Genomic DNA, 25409 nt, shown 5'->3' with positions numbered 1-25409 from the left:
GAACTTGTTTACAATTGCCAAGGTTATCTATTTTTATTTGGATGAGCAACTGATACATTCTTAGATTTTTTACACTTTACTGGGTTTCTCAAATATCTGTCTGTTTGTTGAAGTACAAATGACAAAATGGTTTTAAGCTCATCTGGACCAAAGATACATGAAAGCTAATGTCATCACATTGTTTAGACAGCCTTACAGCTGTTGTCATGACATCACCATTTCATTGTATATGTATTAATATTTAAAAAAAAGTATCCTCTGAAACCATAAAACAAAGTCACTTGATCAAAATTATGTTTCCCTATTGGCCAAAATCAAAATGTACTAATAACTGTATAGAAAATTGAAATTGTACCTCATGTGTTATTATTTTATAATTGAATATATAGAAATTATAAGTAAAAGGAACATAATTTTACTGCGTTGGCTATCATTATTTAAAAGATAGTACTTGTTTAGCAAATAGGGGGTACAGCTACATATTTTGATTTCAATGTATTCATACCAAACAAATTAAAAAACTATAGTGTGGGTTAAAAATTGCTTAAAGTATGTTTATACTCATTGATTTATAGAGATTATTGTCCTATAGCAGATGATCCTACATTATGCTTGTCTGACACGCTGAACCAATGAAAAAAAATGGCTAAGTTTAACAGTTAAAAATTCATATTAAAAATTTGTCCATAATTTAACAAGTGTAACACTTTAATATTGTTTTGATACTTTATGAGTTTCATATTACATGCATCAATCCATAAATTTTGTAAAGGGGAGGTATTCCAGATTAATATCTACTCTTTTTGCCAAAATTTGGATTTTTGCACAAAATTAACATAATACCAATCTGCCACTAAAACAACATCTCTTTAAGGAAGTCATAACCATAAAATTAATAATTCAATACATGTATGACAGAATGTTTTTTTTAATTATTGCTGCTTATAATTTAGCTACTTTTTCAAAAACAATTGAATAGACATTTTAAACTTTAAAATCTGCAATATTACATAAATATTGGTTCAAAATAGGATAACTTCAAGTTCTAAGAATACTTTCAATCTGAATCAGAAAATGTGTCACCAGCATTTAATCACAATTCAAATTCAGATCTACATAAATATTGAATATTGTATCCTTGCTAAAGCCAACACAGTTCTTTGTGATGTCAACGTTTACCTGTGATTTGGTTGGCAAAAAATCCACTGAGTGGCATGGGACATCAACTTTAAATCATCATAACTTTTTTCATTTTTTAAGATAATTGAAAATTCTTTTGATTCCCTAAACGGTGAATAAAAACCTTGATACCCATGGAATTTTTAAACAAGGACTCAGTAATTGGACTATATATGCATCAAATTTTAATAATAATTTCATATGGAAGTAAAGATTTACTTATAAATATTATATATCTATTTTTCCTGTAAAAGATCTATAGAAGAGTTCTTCGTGATGTCATCACTTACTTGTGATTTGGTTTTGGTTGGCAAAAAATCCATTGAGTGGCATAGGGTATCAACTTTAAATCATCATAACTTTTTCATTTTTAAAGATAATTGAAAAATTCTTTTGGTTCCCAACATTGCAAATAAAATTCTTTTTATCCATGGAATTTTTAAATAAATATTCAGTAATTAGACTATATGTATATAAGATTTTAATTATAATTTTATACAAATATAGAGGTTTACATATAAACATTACTATAAATTTATTTTTTCAAATAAAACAGTTATAAATTCACATACAAAATATAAATTATTTTATCTAAATAAAACATTTTACAGAACCAAAATTGGATATAAAATAACAAAGTTTTGAAAATTGGGATTCTAATAATGAAATTGTCAATTGTTTATTTAGTTGTTAATTTGCCAACCAATTTGACACTTAATGATATGCAAATTAGTGAATATGACATCACTAATAAGATTGGCGAACTCTCCTATAAATTCACTTTCAAATTATGAATCATTTAATTGCAATAGAATATTTTACAGAACCGAAATAACAAATTTATTAAGTTTTGAAAATTGGGATTGTTATCAAGAAATTTTCAATCCTTGATTTATTTTGTTTAGTTGTTAATTTGCCAACCGATTTGAAACTTAATGATATGCAAATGAGTGAATATGACATCACTAATGAGATTGGCGAACTCTCCCCTTCTTATACAATAGAGCTAACATTTGATTTGAATTGATTTTGTTTAAAATCATCGATTATATTCCAGGGACCCGTGTTGTCTGCTTCAAAATGTAAAATAAAAACAACAAAACAACAACAGGATTTAGAAATACAAGGAGATCCTAATCCAAGGGCATATGCTAAAATTAAATGGCTAAAAATAGAAAGATACGTGTAAATTGAAATAATCGTTCCGTATTTGTCTCTGTGATTACGTTGCCACAGCTGATGCAAGATGGCGCACAAAAGTGAAATATCAGCTTTTATCAAGTAAATAACGACCGATTTGTTGCACAGTGATGTAAATTTACCTAACTGTATCAAGCAAATGCAAAACAACATTCAATAAATGGAAATGAGTAAAATGGATCAACAGGGACCAGGATTAGACACTGGGACACTCAATTCCTTACCACCAGAGGTTTGTTATTGTTTTGATTCATTCTTTCACTTCATTTGAATTCAGCACAGTGTCAGTGACCTGCTATTCTTAAATTATTTTTGTTAGAACTTGTTAAATTAGTTTCACTACTTTTGGGGTGTTTGATATCATTGTGTGAAAGTGACTACAATACATACTGGTATATTGCACTGTCAGGAAGTTCTGGAAGTAACACGAATCACCGGAATGCCCCGTAATCACCGAAATGCCCCTACAAATCACCGGAATGCCCATTGAAATCACCGAAATGCCCCTTCAAATGACTTTACATGATGAATTTCATAAAGATTAATGCTTAAAATTTTCATAAATGCATAATTCCTACCATAATTAAATATTTTAAAGTGTTGTTTCTCGAAGCGTCAATTAGTTCAAAGAGCGATAACTCGCATTGGAGATAAAGACTATGTTGCGCAATCTCTAGTAATTACCAGTAATCAGGTGGAAACTCAATATGATTTATACTTCATAGACTTTAATTGATAACTAAATGCTGAAATTAGTTCATAATATTTTTTTATTGGTACACAGTCAATAATATGTCAGCAAAGCAGATAGCAAATTCTTACAAAACACAGAATATATGAAGCTACTATTAAAAAAATGTAAGGATTAACACATCATAAAAATATAAATGATAATAAGCATGTAAAATCATTCAGCAACTATTTAAGAAGCGTCTCAGGCATATGACATATAGCTACTATTTTAAATCACATAACATGATTAAAATTCATCTGATTGATAATAAAGACGATAATATAATATATAATATAATACAAACAAACAAAAAGAAAAAACAATCACGATGACAAGATGTGTGGCAGAAAAAAACCTATTCCCAATAAACTGAAAAAAATAATTTAGATGTCCATGCGAAGAGGTTTAATAGTAACAGTGGAGTCCTACCCATTTCTGGGCATCTCAACAACAAGATACGGCGTACGCACTGTTAATATCAAACAGCTGAACATTCACTTAGCTGAACATTTACTTTGTTTTCGTTTTTTTGAATGTCTTTGTCCTCTCGTTAATTTTTCGTTTGTGCTGACCAATCTTTTTGCCTAGTGACCTGGGCTGAACTACAGTCATTTTACCGTCCGTAGAAGTAACAGTCATTTTGTCTTTGGGAATAAATTGTCTTAAACGCTTGTAGTGTCTGTCACGCTCCTCTGTCGTTTTTGATACCCAAACAGTCCTTGTCACCCCAAAGTGTTCGTAGGTCTTTGCAAGCCTAAACTGTCCTGTGCCAACGATTGCCTTCCTAATGTCTTTAAATTGGGCCTCTATGAGAGTTGTCAGGATGTTGACAAGGTCTAAGAGGGGTTTCGATTTCCAATTTATAGCTTGCTTTAAGATGTGATTGAGAGATTCTGAATTATTGTTAGTCCATGCGTTTTCTACTAACCCGGTACATAATGGTTTGTTGACTTTTTCTTTCAAATTTGATTTCAATTTGTTTTGAAAGTACCTGTGAAATTTGCCTGACAACTCTCTAGATGCGTCTTCTATGTCATCAGATTTTGCGTCGAAGCAGATACTATCGTCAGCATTAATTAGTCCGTCATTTCCAAAAATCATGTCTAAGATCCTTTGCCTATCGGCCTTGTCAACGCAGTCATCAATCAGCTTCTGCTTTGTATTTTGATATAGATGACGTTTGCAGAGCAGATGTGTAGATTCGGGAAATGCTGTGATAACTGCGTTCACAAGGGCTTGTTCTTCGTCTGACCCAAAAACAAGATTTGATTTGTCTGTCCCTGCTAGTTTTGTACGAAGATGATTGAAGAAATTGCTATATGATTCAAAGTCGCTATTGTCATGTATAAATAATGGGCCTAGAAAAATTGGTGCATCCCCCGTATTGTCAGAAACTACGCTAACTTGCTTGTAGCATGTGGCTGTTACGTGCATATCACACAGATTGAAGGTCTTATCAATTCCTAAAATTGATTGGCCTGTACAACACAAGTTTTTAATGTCCGTCATCTGTTCGTCTGTATACAAGATAAGGCATGGTGCCTTACCCTGATCCCTAACAATTGATTTCACGATTGATGTGCCATTTGCAACTAATTTGTCAATCTCGCTTATGTGGTCAGCTATATTTCGCCTATTAACCACATGTCCGTCCTCATTCCGTCTGTCTTTCTTTGAGTCGTTTAATTTTTTGTCATAAACCTGTCGTTTGCTTGTTGGCCCACTTAATTCGTCGTATTTAATGGAGAGTTTGTTATAAACCTCGGTTGGTTTGCCGTTTTTAAGTAAATCGGACATTTCGTTCATAACAAAGGCGGGCGTTCGGACATACTCTGTTTTTCTTTTAGAATTTCCATGTGGGGCCAAACCAGGAAAATTGCCTAAATACTCGACTACTGCAATATCGTTTGAATTCTCGCCGTTTAACCATGAAACCCTTTTTTTGTAGGAGGAGTTATATGCGATGTGTTCATATACGTGTATTTAACGCGGTACTACAAGTTCTCACATAAGAATGGAAAAAGAAAAATTGAAATCATTTCTAAAAGGAAGGCCTGGTACAATCCATTATACTTATTCTAAGTTCAACATATGAATATTAAATATTTAAAAAGTAAAGAACGTTTTCAGGTTTCTATTTCCATTATAATGTCAGGAAATGTAGAATTGCTTTCAATTTTTCAATTGTCCTTTTTTACAAAAAATAAATAAATTATTATTTGTTATACAATTGATTTGCAAATAATTTATTAAACAGATAAAAACTTGCATCGTTTTCTGTATGTAATCGGTTATTATGCAGAGTACATTCATGTTTCAATAAGCGAGAGTTATCTTTCTTTGATGCTAATATTTATTTCTTTCAATAAAAAATCTTCGTGTAAAAATATCAAAATTTTATTATGTAGATATACCTCATAACATCTCATAGAATCAATATTTATAAAATTTTAATAGTTTTACAACAAAATAAGGGGCATTTCGGTGGCATTCCGGTGATTTGTAGGGGCATTTCGGTGATTTCGGGGCATTCCGGTGATTCGTAGTACCGCTGGTAAACAGCTGTTTTCTTGGTTACTGTAAAATGCAACCAGTGTCATTAAGTCTTAAACAAAATCTTTCAGTTTTCTAGTGTTCCTTTGCTGTGAAAGATCTTATGCTGATCATCTAAAATGAATTTACAACATGATGATGATGGTAGATGATGGAAACCAAACATATATTCATTTCAAAACTATCACCACCATATTTGATAACTACATTGCACTTGGTTATGGATAGAAGATAGGGATAAGGACTGGTTCTGTGACCAGCACCTTGAATCCCTCTTTTGTATTGGCTGAAGTGTATTGCATTGGTAATTTATTCCATTATGTAATTGTGTGGAGAATAAACAAGTATTTGTACATTTAGCAGTCTTTTGAGGTCAGAATGTACTTAAATATGTATGGATTGCTGTGTTTTGTTCTACTGTCTGATGGAATGAGTAAATTTAATGTTGGTACTGCTACAAAGTTATGAATAGTTTTATAAAGGAAAACCTGTCTACATATGTTCATTGTATATCTGACTTAAGGGATACAGATTTGTATTTGACAGTATGTCTGTTGCTGAACTTGTGTTGTGATACCGAAAGGCCATGTGAGCTACAATGTATTGCCATCACGTGGCATCTGTTGTCCATCATCGTTATCAATTTTTCAAAACTCTTTTCCTCTGACACTACTTGACCAATTAAAAACAAGCTTGGTTTGATTGTTCCTTTGGGTATTCTGCATATAACTGATGTGGGGTTTTTGATCAGTTGAAAAATATGGCTGCTGTTACTAAAAGTAGAACAAAGGGGTCAGTCCAAATTTGTTCTCAAATTTCTCCGAAACTGTTAGGTTTAAGCCAAATTCTTTCAATTGTCAAATGATCCTTATTATAAGGCCTACAAAAGTCTGCAGGGGTAAATATTGTCAGATGACTGGTTGTTAGAGTTATTGCCCATGAAGGTGAAAAATGATGTTTTTCAAATTTTGAAATGATCATTGCAGGCTGCAAAAGTCTGCAGAAGATTGAAGTTGTCAGACTCCTTGTTAGAGTTATTGCTCTTGAAAGGCAAAAAATCATGTTTGTAGCAGTTTTCAGCCAATATCTTGAAAACTACAGTTGTTTTATAATACATGTAGATGTTGATAGAAAGAAACTTTCAATTGTCGAAATGATCATTATGATAAGGCCTACAAAGTCTGTAGAGGATCCAAGTTGTCATATTCTTTGTTAGAGTTATTGCTCTTAAATGGCAAAAAAATGATTTAGCAGCTTTCAGCCAATATCTTGAAAACTATAGTAGACAGAAAGAATTTTTCTGTTGTTGAAATGATCCTTATGATAAGTCCTACCAAAGTCTTTCTTGAGGACAACACCTTGAAAGACCAAAATTTAACCAGGTTAGCGATTTAGCTCCTTAGAGTCTCTTGTTCTATTTGTGCTATTTGCTGTTTTTGATGATGGTCCCAAATGATTGAACAATATTCTAATTTTGGTCATCATACATGTTAGATCTTTGAATGCATGTGCTTTAACTTTTTCTGATGATATATGTATATGTATTTTGAGTTTTCTTCTGAGGAAGCATAAAAGAATAATTTGCTTTTTTAAGTTGCTTTGTTCATATGCTTATCTCATTTTAAATTTGATTGTAGAGTAATTCTTCAATATTTTGTGGAGTCAACTTTTTCCAGAGAATGTCTGTGAAGTTTATAGGTACATAATGTATATGCTTTTGAGTGACACTGAGAACATTACATTTGTCAGGGTGAAAATACATGCCAGTGGAGTTCAAGTCTTCCTGTAGCTTTTGACTATCTTCAGGTTTTTTTTTATTTCTTTATACATTTAGATTATGCTGTCATCTGGGAATAATCTTAGTTTATTGTATTGCATGTATTCAGATAAGTCATTGATATAAATTGGAAATAATGTGAGGCCAAGTACAGTGCCTTGAGGGACTCCTGGTGTTACTTAATGTTCATCCCTCAAGGACTACATTTTGTGTTTTGTTGTTTAAGAAATCTTTTATCCAATTTGAAGCATTGAAATTAATTCCATAGTCACTGATTATATAGAGAAGATGTTGGTGTAAGACTTTGTCGAATGCCTTGGCTAAATCCATTTTAATAATACCTGTTTGAATGTTGTTGTTTGAGGCTTTCGACAGTTCTTAAATAAATGAAATTAGTTGTGTTTCACATGAACAGGATGCTCTGAAACCATGCTGACAGTCATGGAGAATGTTGTTATCTGCAAGGTGTTCCGTGACGTTACTGGTAATTACTTGCTCTAATAGCTTACAAGAAATGCATGTCAATAATATAGGCCTCTTGTTTATTGGGTCATGTTTGTCACCCTTTTTAAATGCTGGACATACACTGGGGTAATACCAGTGATCTGGTATTTTGCCTGTATCTGATGACTTTTTGAACGGTAGAGTTAATATAGTATTGGAGTGATTGATGTTTCACATTGTTTAAAAATTCTAGCATGTATTTGGTCTGGCCCTGTTGCTTTGTGAATGTTTATGTTTTTCAGCAATTTTTCAATACCTGTATTTGTTATATTCATGTGTGGCATCTGTAGATAATTCCTAGAAGGTTTATGTGGAATTGGATCATCCGTTAAAGGGGTAAATGCATTTTGGAATTATTCATTTAAGATGTTTGCTTTAGATTTTTAGTCTGATGTTAGAATACCATTTTTTCTTAAAGAATAATCAAGAGAACTAAAATTCTAGCAGAAATCTAAAGAATGTAATCCAGGGACAAAGACCAGACATGGAAAACAGACATACACAACAAATAACATAAAATAACCGAATCTTACATACAAAGTAACAAAGGTAAATGAGCAACTCGAACTCCACTTTAAAATGGGAGCATGGACCAGGTGCACCGGTAGGGTAAGCATCCTCTGCTTTTCTAGAAACACTGCTGAGTTGCGAAAGGGAAGGATATTGGAGCTTTCTGATTTTTGAGTTTTTATATATGAGAAAATATTTTTTGGAACAAGTTTTGATGTAACTGGATTTTTATCTTCAATTGGGATGTCATATATCATGTTTTTGACATATTTCCAGTTGGCCTGTCTTTTTCTCATTTTTGGATATCACATTTTATTTTTTTAAAGAAATTTAGAATGTGTTGTTCTTTTAATTTGTATTTATGATATTTCTTGTTATATCTTTTCATGTCTCTTTTTAAGCTGTTTGATACCCATGGAAATTTTTTACTATTCCTAAGCATTTTCTGTGGTATGTTATCAGAGATGCTTTTTTGTAGCCTTTGTTTGAAAGTATACCATAACTCATTGATGTTCATTGCACCTATCTTTTCAGTTAACTCCTGATGGATTTTGTTAATATCCCCTTCAATATTTGACCAGTTTGCTTTTCTATAACTGAATATTTTTCTAGGTGATGATTAGCATCTTTAATGATACGTTTGTAATACATATTCTAATTGGACAATGTCATGGTTAACCTCACCTTAGGTGGGTATGGTTTCAAGAACTGATGGATAGTTTGTGATTATTAAATCTAGATTTTTTTTGAAATTTCCAGTAGGTTTATCAACAACTTGTTTTAAGCCATGGTCATTTATAATACCTATTAATTACTGGTGTAGTTTTTGGTTTGGTTTTTCTGGAATGATACTTAGATTTTTTGTTTGTTGGGGTTTAACGTCCGAGCAGCAATATTTCAGCTATATTCAGACGAATGATACTTTGAGACACCCAGTTCATGTGGCCTAAATTAGAATTGCCACCAATTATAACAACTGATTTGGAGTTAGAATTTATTCTATCAAGTAACTCATTAAGTGGGTCAAGTGAGACATCATTGTCTGGTAGAAGACAGTATGGTAAATTGCTTGTACTTTTTTGGGCAATAGGTGATGAGCTGGCTTTTGGTTTACCAGGGCTGCTAATTTGACTGATGTTGCTCATGACTGAGAATAAATTTGATGATGATATTGAAAATTCTGTGAGGAAACCAAAACAATGTTGCTGTTAGAAGTACATGTATATATTACATTTATATGGTTTTATATACTTTTTTCCTATAGAGTATATAGTACAATACATGTATTAATGATAAATAAGGTGAACTAAAACATTGTAAATAATGCACTTGGGAATAGTCATCTTATGAATGCCCTTAGTCCAGATAAAATTATGGAATGATGTAATTGATCACATTCAAGATCAGCATACTGTATCTTGGTTCTATTTTGGATATATGTACATGTAATTTCTTTTGGCCTATATTTTGACCTCTACTAAGCATCATTTGTATTGAATTGTCTCAAAGAAACTACATAATAATTTTGTTCATCTTTCCATTAATTTTTTCTTCATTTGTGTTACATGTATCTACTAAACTGACAATAAGAAGTAGATAAACCTTTAATATTTTTGTATGAGGCAGAAGTAATCTGTAAGACAATTTTAAGCTATAGAGGCCTAATGTATTTCACTTATAATAAGTTGTTTGTCATCCTTGGTCCTTGTAAATTTGTGACAACTTGAATGAGGGCTGAGTTGTTCCATAGTTTTGAAATCTGTATTTACAAAGCAGATCACTTCCTGTCAGACTGGAATTTTGACTTTTCCTCTGCATTAAGAAAAAATCCTAAAACATATGTATACTTGTATTTTAAAAATTGAAAAAAATTAAACCACTAATTTTTATGTCCTCTTTTGAATTATATTATAGGTTGAAGAGGGAAACATAGAGTATAAGGTAAGAAACTATTTTTTAGAGATGTGCACGAAGTAGGCATTGTTTAACCGAATCAGATTTTCTTTTATAATGTACTGAAAGTAAATATCAAAATAATATCATGGTTACACTAAGTTGTTTTAATTTATTTTTAACAAAACACCAGTATTCTATTGGTATTTTTAGGACAAGTTTTGATGATTTTCGTATATTTTTTTCAGTCTGCTACCAATTGAAGTTGTCAGATACTCACTTCAGTTCTAGATTCTGTGTGTCTGCTCATTCCATTTCCTTTATTGTCCAGACTTTTTTGATGTCCTTTCAGATACTGACTCGATACTCAATATATGCCATAATATGGCTTTGACCAGATGAGTTGCAGATTGAGTTCAAATTGTGATCTGGTGAAATGATTTTTGGCAGCTTTTAAATACAGTCCTTATACTTACAATGTAATATTTTGATAAAATGTATCATTATGCTTGAAATTTATTGCTGTTGACAAGTACATGTATAAGACTGAGATGGCTCTTGAAGTTGTACCCTAGTATATTTTTGACACAGTTAGAATAGAGGACTTATACTTTCATTTTGCAGCTGGTATGAGGCTATATATTGCTATTTGCAATACGCAGAAAATCTTGTTTAGCAATGCATTCATGTTACACTTGTAATATTTTTTTTATTGTAGTTGAAGCTTGTCAATCCATCTGAGTCTCGAATAGAACATTTGATTACTCAGATGAAATGGAGGCTTGAAGAAGGAGAAGGGGAAGCTATATATGAGATAGGGGTTGAAGATAATGGTCTCTTAGTAGGGCTAAGTAAATCTGACATGGATGCCTCAATGCAAACCCTGCAAACTATGGCTGTAAGGTGAGTTTAAATATCATATCGATGATATCACTGTAATGCACAAAGTTTTAACATAGGTCACCAAGGTAAAAGCATGTCTATTTTCCCTTGGACTCTGTCCATCTGTTTTTCAAGTGGGCACTTACTTGGTGTAAAATTATTCAAAATTTGCATAATATTTATATACATATTGGACATATGCATTTTCTATTGTGGAGAAAATTACCAAATTTGTCCTTACATTTTTAGTTAGCCATCTTTTCCACTTTATGTTATAAAAACTACCAGTATTACCCAAGCTTTGCACAGTGTCTACATGTATATAATATTGAAGATGTGCACCTCCTTTTATGGAGACATTTATAAATATTTTTTCTTTATATTTTCAAACTTATAAATGTTGATCTTATATACCAATTTTTTGTAACTTTATGTTGTAGATGGCACTTACTCTGTATATTCTTTTTGGAGGTTGTTAATTGAACCATTTGGGTAGGGCAAAGGGGGGGCCACTATGATTTTGGTAATTTTTTTGTCAGAATCTTGTCAAACATTACAATATATATATATGTACATGTATCAAGAGTTGTATCAAGTTTGATTTCTGTTTTTGCCATATTTGTCCCAACTGTTCAGGCTTTCAGTTTCTTTGTATAAGATTTGGTGCATCAATTTTATTGTCAGTTTGCATTCTAACATGGAAGAGGTGTTAAACATACAAATCTGGAAGTGATTGATTTTTACAGAATTCTTTTGGGCATACCACTCTCTGGTATGGTGTATTTGAATGTGCTCACTAAGGTTTTTATTTTTATATCTCCCACTTGCACTTGCAAAATGAGGGGTAAATAATGATAGGGGTGTCAGTGACCATTTTGTCCCTCCTTCCTTCCGTTTGTACTTTCTTTTAAACATGGGGAGACCCATCTCATATCGGTTACTCCTCCTATAAGACTGAATGGAATTAAATGAAAATTTCACAGAATCTTTATAACATATTCCCATTGTGCACATCCACAAAGGGCCAGAAACAAGTATTTTTTTATGATTTCTTGACAATGTCTTGTTTATTTCTTGTCTGATTTTGATTATACCTCATAAAAATAACTGCCTGCATTTTTCAATCATATTTCAGATACCAGTATCTCTTACTGTTTTTAAGTTATAACGGGCTAAAGAGGATCACACCACCAAAATTGGAATTGTTTAATTTTTGGTTGGAATTTGAAATTATTCTTTTTTATTGGATTTTATGTAAAAATCTCAGCTTAAATACAAGAGCTTTAAGAAGTATGCTTACCATATTAACAATATCATTTACTAATTTTGAGGTAATGAGGTACAAAGTGATCCATGAATACACTTGGAAGAAGACCTTTATACATATACTAAATTGAATTCCAAAATATTGTGCAATAGTGGGTCACGATGAGTTGTTGTGTTCATAATGAACTGTAAGTCCCTATGTTTTGTGTGTCAAAACTAATATTGAGTCCAAACTTCCCTCAACAGAGTTCAACAGGCTGCAGTTGTATCTTGCTGTGCTCAGCAAAGCTTTTTATTTTAGTTCTGTTTACATTCATTGTATAATAATAGAACATATTGAAACTCAATTGAAGCCAAATAGTTCAGCTGTAAATAATGCTTTATATTTTTAATATTGTGATAAGTTTGTTTTTAATGGATTCCCTCTAAATCTAATAAATCCTGTAATGTTTAACACAAGGAATCAAGTTTTTTATCTTTAATTGCGTATTGTGTTTAAGGTTAGGAGCCTCAACAACAATATTAAGGGAGAGAACAGTTGAAACAGACGATGCAGAGAATCCTAGACATGCATTGGAAGTTTTGGTCAGAAAAGTTCCTGAAGATCAACAGGTAATATTTCAAAAGAAAAGTTTTTAAAAAAAAAACTCCATTTTATATCATATGACAACTCCTTATCACAGTATTGCACTTGGAAAACAATAAGTGAATGCACTTTCAGCTATTATTTTAAAATAAAGATAGACAAAATGAAACATTCTATTGATGAAATGATCCTAATGGATCAAAGTTAGACAACAACGTCTTACAGGAGTTTTTGATCTTTTTGGAACTGCAAGTTCAGAGGTGAGTGAATCTCTATTTTAACCAAACTTAACACACACCATGCTGAATTGTTTGAAAAAAATGTTGGGATTTCGATATTTTGCAAACTTATGCAAATTAGTTGCATCATGGTGCTGATGCTGATTGTTTTATATAAGTTAAAGGTAGGTGGTCATGGGATGAGGAGGCGGTGGGAGGGTGAGTGGGCATGCATGGAAAAATGGGTCTGTTGCCTGAAAATGGTCATTTTTGGTGATTTTTTGTTATTTTTCACCAGATGTGGTGCTTACCAGGGTTAAAACAGTGTCCAAACTGCAATTTTCCCAAAGCTTGTTGCCAATGATGGTAATTTAAGCCAAAAATTGTTCATTACAGTCATAAATGGAAGGCCAGGGGTCTCCAGAGGGGACATTCATGAGAAAAAATTAGGCTTTTTTGCAAATTTCGGCCTCAGATAGGCCTAAAACCGGAAGTGGTTAGTATATTGGGTTGACATCATGTGAGTGATGAGAGACATCATTGTTCTATAGAAACCAGATGAAATGAAACACTATGGATCCATTCTGTTGTTGTTACAGGCCAGGAATTGAGTCCTACCCCTAAGAAAATAAACTTTTTGTGGCCTTCTTAACACATGACCTCTTGTTCAGCTGTCAAGTCCTTTTTTTTTTTTTTCAAACTCTGTATATAATAGCCTCATTTCAAAGCACATTCACTCTGTTTGCACTTGAAATCCAATTGTGGTTTCCAAAGTTAAAAATAAAATTGCCAGAACCCAAAGATTGGGAAACAGTCCATGACCATATATATGTGGTTCCTGCATGGTAAGGGTTAATAAGTGTATTGTTGAAACTTGTCTCAGGGAGAAGAGTTTATTATACTGTCTCTATTTAATCTCATATGTAAAGTTATATTTACTTAGATTTAAATTTAGCAACCAATGAAAAAGTGTAACTTATTATTATTAGTATGAAAGTGAGTTTTCAATGATGATTCAAAATTTCATTTGCATTGTTATCTTTCAGGGTTGTTGTTAAAACAATTTTTATTTTCAGTTCATAGATTTGCGATTAGCTGTTCTTGGGAATGTTGATGCAGGGAAAAGTACATTACTTGGTGTATTAACTCAGGGTGAACTAGATAATGGAAGAGGTCAGGCCAGATTAAATCTATTCCGTCACTTACATGAGATACAGTCGGGGAGAACATCCAGTATAAGTCATGAAATTTTAGGTTTTAATGGAAAAGGGGAAGTAAGTTATCATTATACTTCCATGGTTATCAACACAATAATACTCTTATTACTATAGCAGATGTTATTTTATTTTCTATTCAAGTTTAATTAAAGGAGGATATTACCTATTAATCTAACTACTACTGACCTATTTCTTTAACCTATTTCTTTAACTAGACTTTCAATTTTCTAACATGGGGTTATTATATGAATGCAAACATTTTGCAGTTGTATGATATCAAGACTGGAATTGATTTTGGGGTTGTGACATGAACTGTTCAGGAATTACTGACCAAAAAGTGGCTGGAAACAAGCAATTTCATTATATCCAAACAAAAACTTGAGACTGCGTGAATGGATCTCTTTTAAACTATATCACAATATGTAATTTCACGGAAGAAAGGCTGGGATTGATTTTGGGGGTTGTGTCTTGAATCATTTAGGAATTACTTAATGGCAAAAAACAACCTTTTTCATGATGTCCAGACAATAACCTGATTAACTGTGAAACTGTCTCTTTGAAATTGCACCACAAGGTGTCATACCACAAGAGAGAGGATGGTATTTTGGGGGCTGTGACTCAAACAGTTTAGAGGCCAAAAACAAGCATTTTCCTTATGTACAGATAATAACTTGAGTGAAAGTAAATGAATCTCTTTGAAATTGTACTAAAGGTACAATACACAAAAAGGAAGGCCGTGATTGATTTTGGGTATTGTGCTTATTTTGGAATAAAAGGCCATAAAGGGACCTTTTGTGATTCTGGTCAAATTCTTTGCCTGTGTCAAATATTGAATCACAATCAAAGTTCAGAGCTGTATCAGGCTGTGCCCTGCAAAGCATTTTATTCATGTTTGATACTAAACTTGTTTCTAAATAAAGACAAATCAGTATCCAGCAGAAGCAGCTGTATATACTAGAGCTTATAAATAATTTATAGACATTTTATTTAAACCATCAAGATACCACAGGACATTGATAGCTCAATTTGACTGTTTTGTATCAGTATGGTACTGTGACTCAACATTCAATTCATTTTATCTTCAAACCCACTTCTTTTTCCTGCTAAAAATGTGAGGACTAACACATTCTTTTACCAACCTTTGAACCACAAATTGACAAACACCTTAAAATAACTTTGACAATAACATTTATTGGTATTTGTGAGAATCAATTTCTAAAAAATTGAAGCATTTGGTATTTGTGAATTGAAGGATAGAAGGAAGGATTAATTGGGATTGGAAATGGACTGATTTTTTGTAACAAATTTAGGGAGGGAAGTGATTATTGTTTCCCCTGTCCATCCACACCACAGTAAAAGCAATCACAATCTGGGCAGATTTTCTTTAGCCCGTAATTATTTTAACTATATGTAAACTTGAGATTTTATAAAAGACACAAGCAATCATATTTATAATAAAAAAAACAAGTTCACTTCTATCCTGACTTTCTTATGTTTTTTTACAGATATTAAATTACAGTGACTCTAGAACAGTAGAAGAAATTTGTGAGAATTCCACAAAGCTTATAACATTGATAGACTTAGCAGGACATCATAAATATCTTAAAACAACAATATTTGGATTAACGGGTTATGCTCCTGATTTTGCCATGTTAGTTGTCAGTGCTAATACTGGATTAGGTAACCAATTATTTATCGTGCAGCTAGATACTTTAAAACAATTAAATACTTCAGTACAGAGAGATAGATATATGTATAAATATAACTACAATAAGTACAAAAACTTCCATTCATGGGGGACCAGACATTGTAGTCAAGAACATTAAAACCCCCCTCACTCACAATAACTTATACATTTCTGTGAAGAGAGATGTAAATATAAATAAGTTAGCCGTGAGATACTGATCAATTTTGTGTAATTCTTAAAAACTTATACAATGTATTCAAAACAGCTGTAACGGAGCAATCATGAAATTTCAACATAATTGGTTGAGTATAATAAAAGGTTTTGACAGTTTCTTTTTGTCAGAATGTACAGATTGACATGTCAAAGTATTAGGATTTCATTCCCAACATCTTTCTTAAATATGAAGGATGTTTCTGGCTTTATCTTGCCATGGACTAGTTGATACGCAGTGTCCATAATATCAACTTGACCTACCAGCTGTGTAGATAATTAAGGGCTTTTGGAGAATTTTCCACAACTTAATTCTCTAATTTTTTAAGGTTAAAAGATTAAAAGATTTTGGTGGTTGTGGTATTTTGATAAAACTGGATATTTTTTCGTAACAAATTTTGATGAGGGTTGTTTTTAACTCTTTTGTATACACCTGTCTACTTAGACATTTTAGTTTGATTCATCTTTCTCATGTAATAATGGAGTAATGAGGTATTTGGTGGCAAAAGGGAAGAGATCTGAAACTTGTATCTCTTTTTTCAACTCACCTGGCTATAGGCCATGTCAACTATTGCCATCACTTGGTATCTGTTGTTATCATCATTATCTGTCGTGCTCTAAACTCTTCTTCTCTGAAACTACAGGACCAATAAGAACCAAACTTGGTATAAATGTTCCTTGGGATGCTATGCATAAAACTGGTGTGGTTTTTTTTTTTTATCATGGCTGCCTTTACTAAAATTTTAACATAGGAGTTAGACATGCATCTCCGAAACCGTTAGGTTTAGCTAAATTCTTTCCTTATGATAAGGCCTACAAAAGTCTGATGTTGGAGTTATTGCCCTTGAAAGGTGAAAAATGGTGTTTTCAGTAGTTTTCAGCCAGTATCTTGAAAACTATAATAGATAGAAAGAAAATGATCCCATTGATATGTCCTTCCCAAGTCTTCTTTTGAGTCAAAATTGTTGGACAACTCTTTATTAGAGTGATTCAGGCTCCTAGGAGCCTCTTGTTTTTCTTATTATTAGTCAAAACACTGTAAGAAGCAATAGTCTTTCATAAAATTGCTATTGTTTCTAAGAACTAAACAAAGAAGCCATAAAGTTCTTTAAATTTAAATCTTGAACATTAGATGTTTAATTCTAACTGAGGATAAGATTGCTCTGAATGCATATTTCTTATTACTTTTCACAAGTAGTTAATCAGTTAATATCTTTTGAAGTTGTTTTTTTTTTTCAGTTCACCTGGCCCAAAGGGCCTAGTGAGCTATTGCCATCACTTGGCGTCCATCATTGTTGTTGTCGTCCATGTATGTTGTTTACAATTTTTCAAAACATTTCTCCACAGACACAATGTGCCCAATTAGAACAAAACTTGATATGAATGTTCCTTAGGGTGTTTTGCATAAAAGTGATCTGTGTTCTCCCCAGGCCTTAAAAGTGCTGGGCTATACAACACTATCAATGTCAGTATTGTGCTATCTTGCTACAAGTGCTGTGCTATAAGATTTGTTAATTTGTGTATTGTGGTGATTAAAAACCAATTTGGTAGAAACTGATGTGGGGATTTTTGATCTGTTGAAAAATATGGCCACTGTTACTAAAAAAAGAACATGGGGGTTAGACAGTAGTTTTTCACATATATCACCAAAACTGTTAGATTTAAGCAAATTTGACTAGGGTTAAATATTTGGCATGATGAGATCTTTCTGTGGTGAAATTTTCATGTAAATCTCTTTAATCATGTTGGAGTTATTGCCCTTTTTGACATCTTTTTGTTATTTGTAATTTTATTTTTGTTTATTTTCTCCTCAGAAACTACTAGACAGAATTCAATGAAAATTGATATGATTGTTCTTTAGGTATGAACATTAGGAATTTTTATACAAGAAAAATACATGGGCATTTTTACAAAAATAGAATGTTGCTTATTGAGCCAGGTGAGGGATTCAGGCTCTTTAGAGCCTCTAGTTGTTGACTTTTCAGCCTATATCTAATATTTACAGATAATTTAGTCACAGAATGTCAGAAATCTTTGCAGTTTTTTATAATTCTGAAAATAATAAACCAATTAAGAACTATATTCAGGTCTGAAATGATATAGTTCCATTGACAAAGATTTCAATGCTACCATCCTTTTTTTTTAGAACTTGTGAGAACTCTAAATTCACCATCTTTTATTTCTTCTTGAACTAGCTAAATACTGATAGAATCTAGTTCTTTATTAATTTTTAAAGTCAGAGATAAAGATCACACTAGAACATAATTTCCAGACTCAAAATTTGATAGATTTTTGCAAGTTATTTTGAGTATTATATTTTTTTCAGCTGGTACAACAAAAGAACACTTAGGATTTACTTTAGCACTAAAAGTTCCTGTGTTTGTAGTGGTAACAAAGATAGATAAATGTAGACGTTTTATACTAGAGAGAACTGTTAGTCAGTTAGAAAAAATTCTCAAATCTCCAGGATGTAAAAAAGTCCCTTTAAGAATCAAATCTGAGGATGATGCTATTACGGCAGCTACTAATTTTGAATCTGATACGTAAGTGTCATTAAATACTTTAGTACTTGGTAGTAAACATTGATATGGGTATTTTACATTAATGATAAAAAGATATGAAATACATTTTGTACTTCCACTGCCTTCAATGTTTTATGAATGAAATTAGTGAGGGTAAAGAAAGTTTGGATGATGGTAAAGAAAGGTTTCTGTGAAAGTGTCATACAAAATAAACAGCAAAATTACTGAACACTAATTCGATCCATACCCAAGTCTAAATTAAATCTGACAAAATAGATATGACACTACCATAGTAGCTGATACTGCAATTGGATTTCAAATGAAGTGGTGGATTAAATCTAGATTTTACAGCATGCCAAACTTTCCTCTTCCATTGCAGATCTAATATACAAGTGGTGATCAAATAGGATTTGCATGTTACAGTGTCATAATCAGTAAATCAGTTGTCACATTAGTTCAAAAAATAATACTCAAAATGTAGTCATTACTTATTGTTTTAGAAGAAACTGAGTATTTTTCAACCAGGAACTGATATGTGAAAAAGAATTTGACAAGAGTACTTATGAGGCACATTTCCTCTTACCCCTTATTCAGGATTGTTTGTTTGTTTGTTTGTTGGGGTTTAACGTCCGAGCAGCAATATTTCTGCTATATTCAGATGATGAACATGAAATTGATGATAAAATGAACATGAAATGATGATGAAATGAAAAAGGGATAGGACACAAGGACAATGGGGTCGACACATTTTGATTGCCACTGGAAATGGGGAGAGGTGGGTAGGGTCGGGCAATTTAGCCTCCTGTGGCGGAGCCCTATGGTTCCTACTAATGGAGAATACCACAGTAGGGTTCTTTAATGTGTGAGGAATGTGGCATCTTTCCCAACACGGTGCACCACTATGGTTTGCGGTCAGGTTTTCCGTATTATAGCCTGACAACCCCAGCATGTAACACGCCAGGGGTACCCCATTCCACCACCTGGGGCACACATCCCAGTTGCTCTAGCCCCCGGCTAGGGTTCTGAGCACTATTTAGTCGCCTTTTATGACAAGCTTAGCGCTGCTGCAGGCAGGAGTCTGTTATGCAGATATTTATGGCGTTCAAAGAAAATCAATATGAATATTAACATGTGGAAATGAAAAATTGAATTGTCTGAATTATTACTAATACTACTCAATCTTTTACATTTATTTTGTAGAATTACACCAATTTTTACAGTTTCTAGTGTAACTGGCAAAAACCTGGATTTGTTGACAAAGTTCCTTAATGTTCTTCCCCCAATGAAAAATGATAAAGAGAGGGAAAAATTAAAACAGCACCATACACAGTATCAGGTAAATTCTTAAACAATTTCAGCTGTACAAGAGAGGATTTCAGCCCATTAAAGGGATTTCTTGGTAAACATTTTAGAAAGAAAAACAACCAAATGGAGCCTAGATCTATATTTTATTGTATTTCCTAGTTTTTCTGTATTGCCACAGTTGGCAAGACTAGGCTTGCTACATCAACCTTGGTTGTCATTGTCCACTTTTAGAGTTTAATTTGTTTCAACAAATTTTACAGGAGTTATGGGATTTTTACCATCTTTTGAACATTGACACAGTAGGTAGATTTTCTGAAACCACTGTAAGGATTTTGTTAAGATTTTATACAATTGTTAGATACCATATGTAGTTTATTGCTTCACCATTTTGTTTAGAGTTATGGGATTTTGACTGCTTTTTTGTGTACAATTTTTATGAAAAATTTTATGAAAATTTTATGAATGCAACTTCTCTGAAACTGCTGGAGGGATTTGTTCAAATTTTGTGTGTTTGTTAAACACAATATGTAGTTAATTTTATCCTGCAATGAGGTTATTTGTTCAGCGAATAAAGGTATACGGTTATTTTTTTGCTGTATCCGTACATTAGCAGGTTATCGACTTTCTGGCTCCTCCCACTCACATGATCTGCAGAACTACTTTTTTCTGGTATGCATAAATTAATAATGGCCGCCACCATAGATACGATATAAACAAATTGCGATTGTGTATCCGGTTAATCTTTTTTTCACTGTTTAGTTTTGTTTTTACTTTTTTTAGCTGATTGAAATAAAAGATTTTATGTAAACCAAATAATGATTTTGTTTGTATTTTTTTCACCGTCATATATATGGCAAATCCCAAATCTCGTTCAGATTTGATTCATTATCAGTTTGCAAACGACTTCCCCTGTCATTTCAGTCATGTCGGACTCAGAGCCAGAGTGTCCGTCACAATTTAACATAAACTGGTCCCCACTTAAAGAAATTGAAGCATTACGATATGATAAAACTCTTGAAGAGACAAATGACCAGGAAACTGTTATGGTCTTGGATTTATTACTGCCTAAACCCCAAGATAATGAATCAGAGAAACACTACATTATAGATCTGCCCATACAACTGCCTCCTCTTCTTCAAAAATCTCAAACAAATATTTCAAATCCCAAAGAAACTAGTGCACAAATTTCACCCCTGAACTCTACTGCCATATACCAAACAGAAACAAGTCAGCTTCCACCTTCCTCGCGAAATTCAAAACTTTAATGTTCTTAAAATCGACCTTACAACATTCAAAATATTTGTATTTATTGTTCATTGTACTTATTTGTCTCCTGGAATTAAATGAATTTTGATACATTGCTTATTTTCTTCAAACAGCTTTGACAGATTATATGGTGCAGATTGAATTGCAATGTTTACTGAGTCATGCGCCATGCCTATTAATTTTTTTCTTCTGCTTTAACGATCGGGGCTCCTCAGGGGATATGCATTTTAAAATTTCATTTTAAAAATGTACACACGCAGAAAATATTAATATAACAGGATAAAAACAATATAGGTACATTGTTGAAAATAATTGAAGATATGTGATGAGGCGACGGAACGGGTTGGAAATGCGAGGCTCTGCCGAGCTATTTCCCCTGTTCCAAGCCGAATACACATATACACACACACACACACACACAAACTCACACATACATATACACTGTACATATTATATATGTGTATTGTAATTTAAAGTTCTACCTTTTTCTTTCTAGATTGATTGTTTGTTTTCTGTACCAGGGGTAGGAACTGTTGTTGGTGGAACTATTCATAGGTCAGATCATACATTACATTTTTTGTCTATATATTTTATATTTTTTTTTTTCACAGATGATGTTTTCTTAAACATATTTTAGAATTTCTATTTAAGGATATGTCACCTATTATTGAGACTTAATGTTGACATTTTTTTTTAATAAGATTTGATATAGATTATGTAGAATTTTTTCTCTATTTCACAAACTACATTTGTATTTCTTGTCTATAGAGTTACTGTGAAAAATTATGAAAAGACTATTTGTCATATTTTATAAAGAAAATTTTGGGTCACTATTTTCTATTACATTTCCACATCATAATTTCCAACCAATTATCTCCTCCTTGAAGGTGGCTTTTTAAAATAAATACCTTATGTAGTTTGTATTTAAGTGTGAGTTCCCGTAAGAATCAGACAAATTGGGAAAATTCAGAAACACACATGTCAAAACCCCACCAATCTGACCATATAATTTCACTCCAGGATGCTTTCTCTATTTGAAAGGACCATTATTTGATCTCTGCTTCACTAGATTAGCTCAGACTTTATTATTTTTCAATAGAATGGTAGAAAAAAAATGAGGGTTTTTTTTGGCAGAGTTATATAACCAGGGAATGTTCATTTTCATTGAATTTCAATGAAATCATAATTCAATTTACCGAAGTGATATTGAAAATCTTGTCTTTTTCCTTGATTCTGATGGTGCATTTTGTCAAATTAAAATCTCAAAATGGTGGGGTTTTTTATACAATTTTTCAACCATTGCCAAATTCTTAGAGACTGACACTGAATTTTTACTATCCTTTTATAACAGAGGTTCAATCAAAGAAGGAGAAGAGTTGCAGTTAGGGCCTCTTGATGATGGCACTTTCACTAAAGTACGTGTTAAATCAGTCCACAGGAATCGTTTGCCATGTCGATTGATACAAGCTGGACAAACAGCTACTGTAGCACTGAATGATGTAAGGAGAGAGGACCTGCGAAAGGTAAGTTAACATGTTATTGTTATATGTAGTACATGTAGTAGAATTTATTCCTGTTCATTAACACCAGAAAAATTACATGTTCTTTCATTCAACAACTGTTATTAGTTACTGTTTAGCTTCTGTTCATCCAACTTCATCTGCCTCTGTCTTTTTGGGGTTTTGATCCTTCGGGATCAAAATACCTTAGGTTGCCAGTCTATCACTGGAACTTCCCTACTATTTCTGAATACTACACAAAAATAAAGTCCAAATGTAATTCCTTTTATATCATTCAATACCTCTTTTATAACCATTAAATATGCTTCTTGCAATTATTCAGGTCAATAATATTCTATTATTTCTACTAATAGAATTGAGATATAGACTTCATATCAACTGTAGATTTGAGCCTTGATTTGAGGAACTCCTTTTTAGCCTTGAAAGATATTTAGTAACACATTTGCATATAGAAAATTTAGTTCTTTAGTTTTTTAGTTCAGTAATGTGTTAAGCATTTTCAATTTAACATACTTATAAGTCTTATTCTCCATCTTTTCATTAATAGTTTACCTTTAATAAACAGAGAAAGAAGAGCAGTGATTGTAACCAAGTAAATACGTGGGAAAATTCAAATTAATAAAGATGTCAAGTTTTTGGAAATATTATGTTCATCAAGGAAATTTTTTTCTTAAGCTGAAATTGATTTTATTTGAGTATAATAAATTATCTGTTGCTGTAGTTTTTTAATGTTCAAGCAAATGAAATGGGCAGTTTTAACAATTTAAGGAAAAGGTGAAATGAAACAAAATTTGTATTTGTGTGTGAAGTTGGATCAGAAGTATGGTTTGACATTCATATAAATACATTTTTGTATTAGGAAAAATAACAGTTCTTGATATTAAATATCAAAAATGCAAATTTATGTGTGATCACAATTTTATTTTTCATCATGTAATTTTCGAAATTTTGTTCATTCTACAATTTTCACCAGAATCAAAAACCTCCAGTGCAGACAGCACTTTGATTAATGAAAAATGTTGAATCTTTCTACTTTTACTTGGTAAAAGTCACCAGAGTAACTTTCTAAGACAGTTTTAGGACTAAATACCACAAAACTTTAAAAATTCTTAATTTAGTGAATATTCATTATAACATCCATTGTAACTCAAATCAAAATCTTTGAATGATGATGTCGCATACAGTCAGAACTTGCTTGGACTTAAGTAATAATTCAAGTTTTATGTTGCTGGGGCCAGGACTGATGTCTTTATATCATGTTAATGCATATTTCAGGGTATGGTATTACTTGGACCTGAAGTACAGCCATCTGTATGCTATGCCTTTGAAGCAGATGTTTTTTTATTATTCCATTCAAGCCAAATAACTAAAGGGTTTGAAACTACCATGTACATAGGAAGTGTTTGTCAAACATGTAGAATTGAGAAGATTTACAATAAGGTACGTTTAATTGTCTTCTTATAAAATCTGTTATGATAAAAATCCAAAAAATAATGCCTTAGTGACTAGTTGGTGATTGTGCCACTTGACTTTACTTCTGAATACAAATGGTTTCCCCAAGCAAAATTATCTCAAAGTCATGCAAAGTTACCAAAAATCACAGTTTGTTCCTGCTTTTGTGGTTCCCATTAGGTTTATTTTCTTACCAAATCAAGAAAAGGATATACTTTTGAAAAAGAGTAACAAAATTATTGCTAGTATCTGTTTCATTTTTATATATCCGCAAAAAATTTGCAGTCTTATTTTGGTATGGTGCTGTTGTTATCATGGTTGTTAGCATTGTTATTGTTCTTAATGTTGTCTGCATACGTAAACACTTTTATTTTTCATGGGAAAAAACTTAAATATTAGTTGTTTGATCATTTTAGAATTTAATTACACGGTTTCATACCAATAAAGGAAGGTTGGTATTGATTTTGGGGGTTATGGCCCAAACTGTTTAAGAATAAAAGGCCAAAAGAGCCAAAAACAAGCATTCCTGTAGACACTTGGTTTATGTGGGATAACTTGAAAATTGGTTGATCACAATAAAATTTTATAACAAGGTTCCAAACTGCAAAAAGAAGTTTTGTATTGATTTTTGGAGTTTGGGTACAGAACTGCTTAAGATTTATAGGCCAAAAAGGGACCAAAAACAAGCATTTCAAAGAATTTACTTATATAACTTCAATAAAAGCATAGGAATGTCTATGATGTCATTTCACAATATTCTATACCACAACAATCAGACTTTGAATGATTTTAGGGGTTATCACTTAACCATTTAAGAAATTATGGGCCAAAAAGGGGGCTTCCTGATTTCCAGACAATTACATGATTATTAGTGAATAGATCTCTTTGAAATTGTATTATAATGTGCCACCAAAGGAAGACTGGGATTG

General features: G+C 32.3%; 2 protein-coding genes across 2 annotated transcripts in view; one reads left to right on the top strand and one right to left on the bottom strand.

The window, feature by feature from the left end:
• The first annotated feature begins 2387 nt into the window (after positions 1-2387).
• LOC148624014 (GTP-binding protein 2-like) overlaps positions 2388-25409 on the top strand; it is a 29650-nt gene continuing 6628 nt past the window's right edge. Inside the window, exons 1-11 of the mRNA XM_088566415.1 lie at positions 2388-2611; positions 10371-10397; positions 11068-11252; positions 12998-13109; positions 14378-14575; positions 16024-16198; positions 18742-18958; positions 20138-20273; positions 22005-22063; positions 22860-23031; positions 24304-24468. Of these exons, the coding sequence (XP_088422541.1) occupies positions 2540-2611; positions 10371-10397; positions 11068-11252; positions 12998-13109; positions 14378-14575; positions 16024-16198; positions 18742-18958; positions 20138-20273; positions 22005-22063; positions 22860-23031; positions 24304-24468 (1518 nt within the window). The 5' untranslated portion in view covers positions 2388-2539. The remainder of the gene's footprint in view (positions 2612-10370; positions 10398-11067; positions 11253-12997; positions 13110-14377; positions 14576-16023; positions 16199-18741; positions 18959-20137; positions 20274-22004; positions 22064-22859; positions 23032-24303; positions 24469-25409) is intronic.
• LOC148624015 (uncharacterized) lies at positions 2808-5061 on the bottom strand. The gene has a single exon (XM_088566406.1). The coding sequence runs from the start codon at positions 4916-4918 to the stop codon at positions 3623-3625; it is 1296 nt and encodes a 431-aa protein (XP_088422532.1). The 5' UTR covers positions 4919-5061; the 3' UTR covers positions 2808-3622.

This window comes from Perna viridis, chromosome 2, assembly GCF_037379345.1.
Source record: "Perna viridis isolate PV_CMFRI_1.1 ecotype Kerala chromosome 2, ASM3737934v1, whole genome shotgun sequence".
In the NCBI taxonomy this organism is placed as follows: domain Eukaryota; kingdom Metazoa; phylum Mollusca; class Bivalvia; order Mytilida; family Mytilidae; genus Perna; species Perna viridis.
Note: the sequence above shows the minus strand (reverse complement) of the source record. Positions and strands in the feature narration are given on the sequence as shown.

Excerpts from the sequence above, each read along its gene's own strand:
- LOC148624015 (XM_088566406.1), bottom strand. The coding sequence starts at position 4,918 with ATGAACGAAATGTCCGATTTACTTAAAAACGGCAAACCAACCGAGGTT.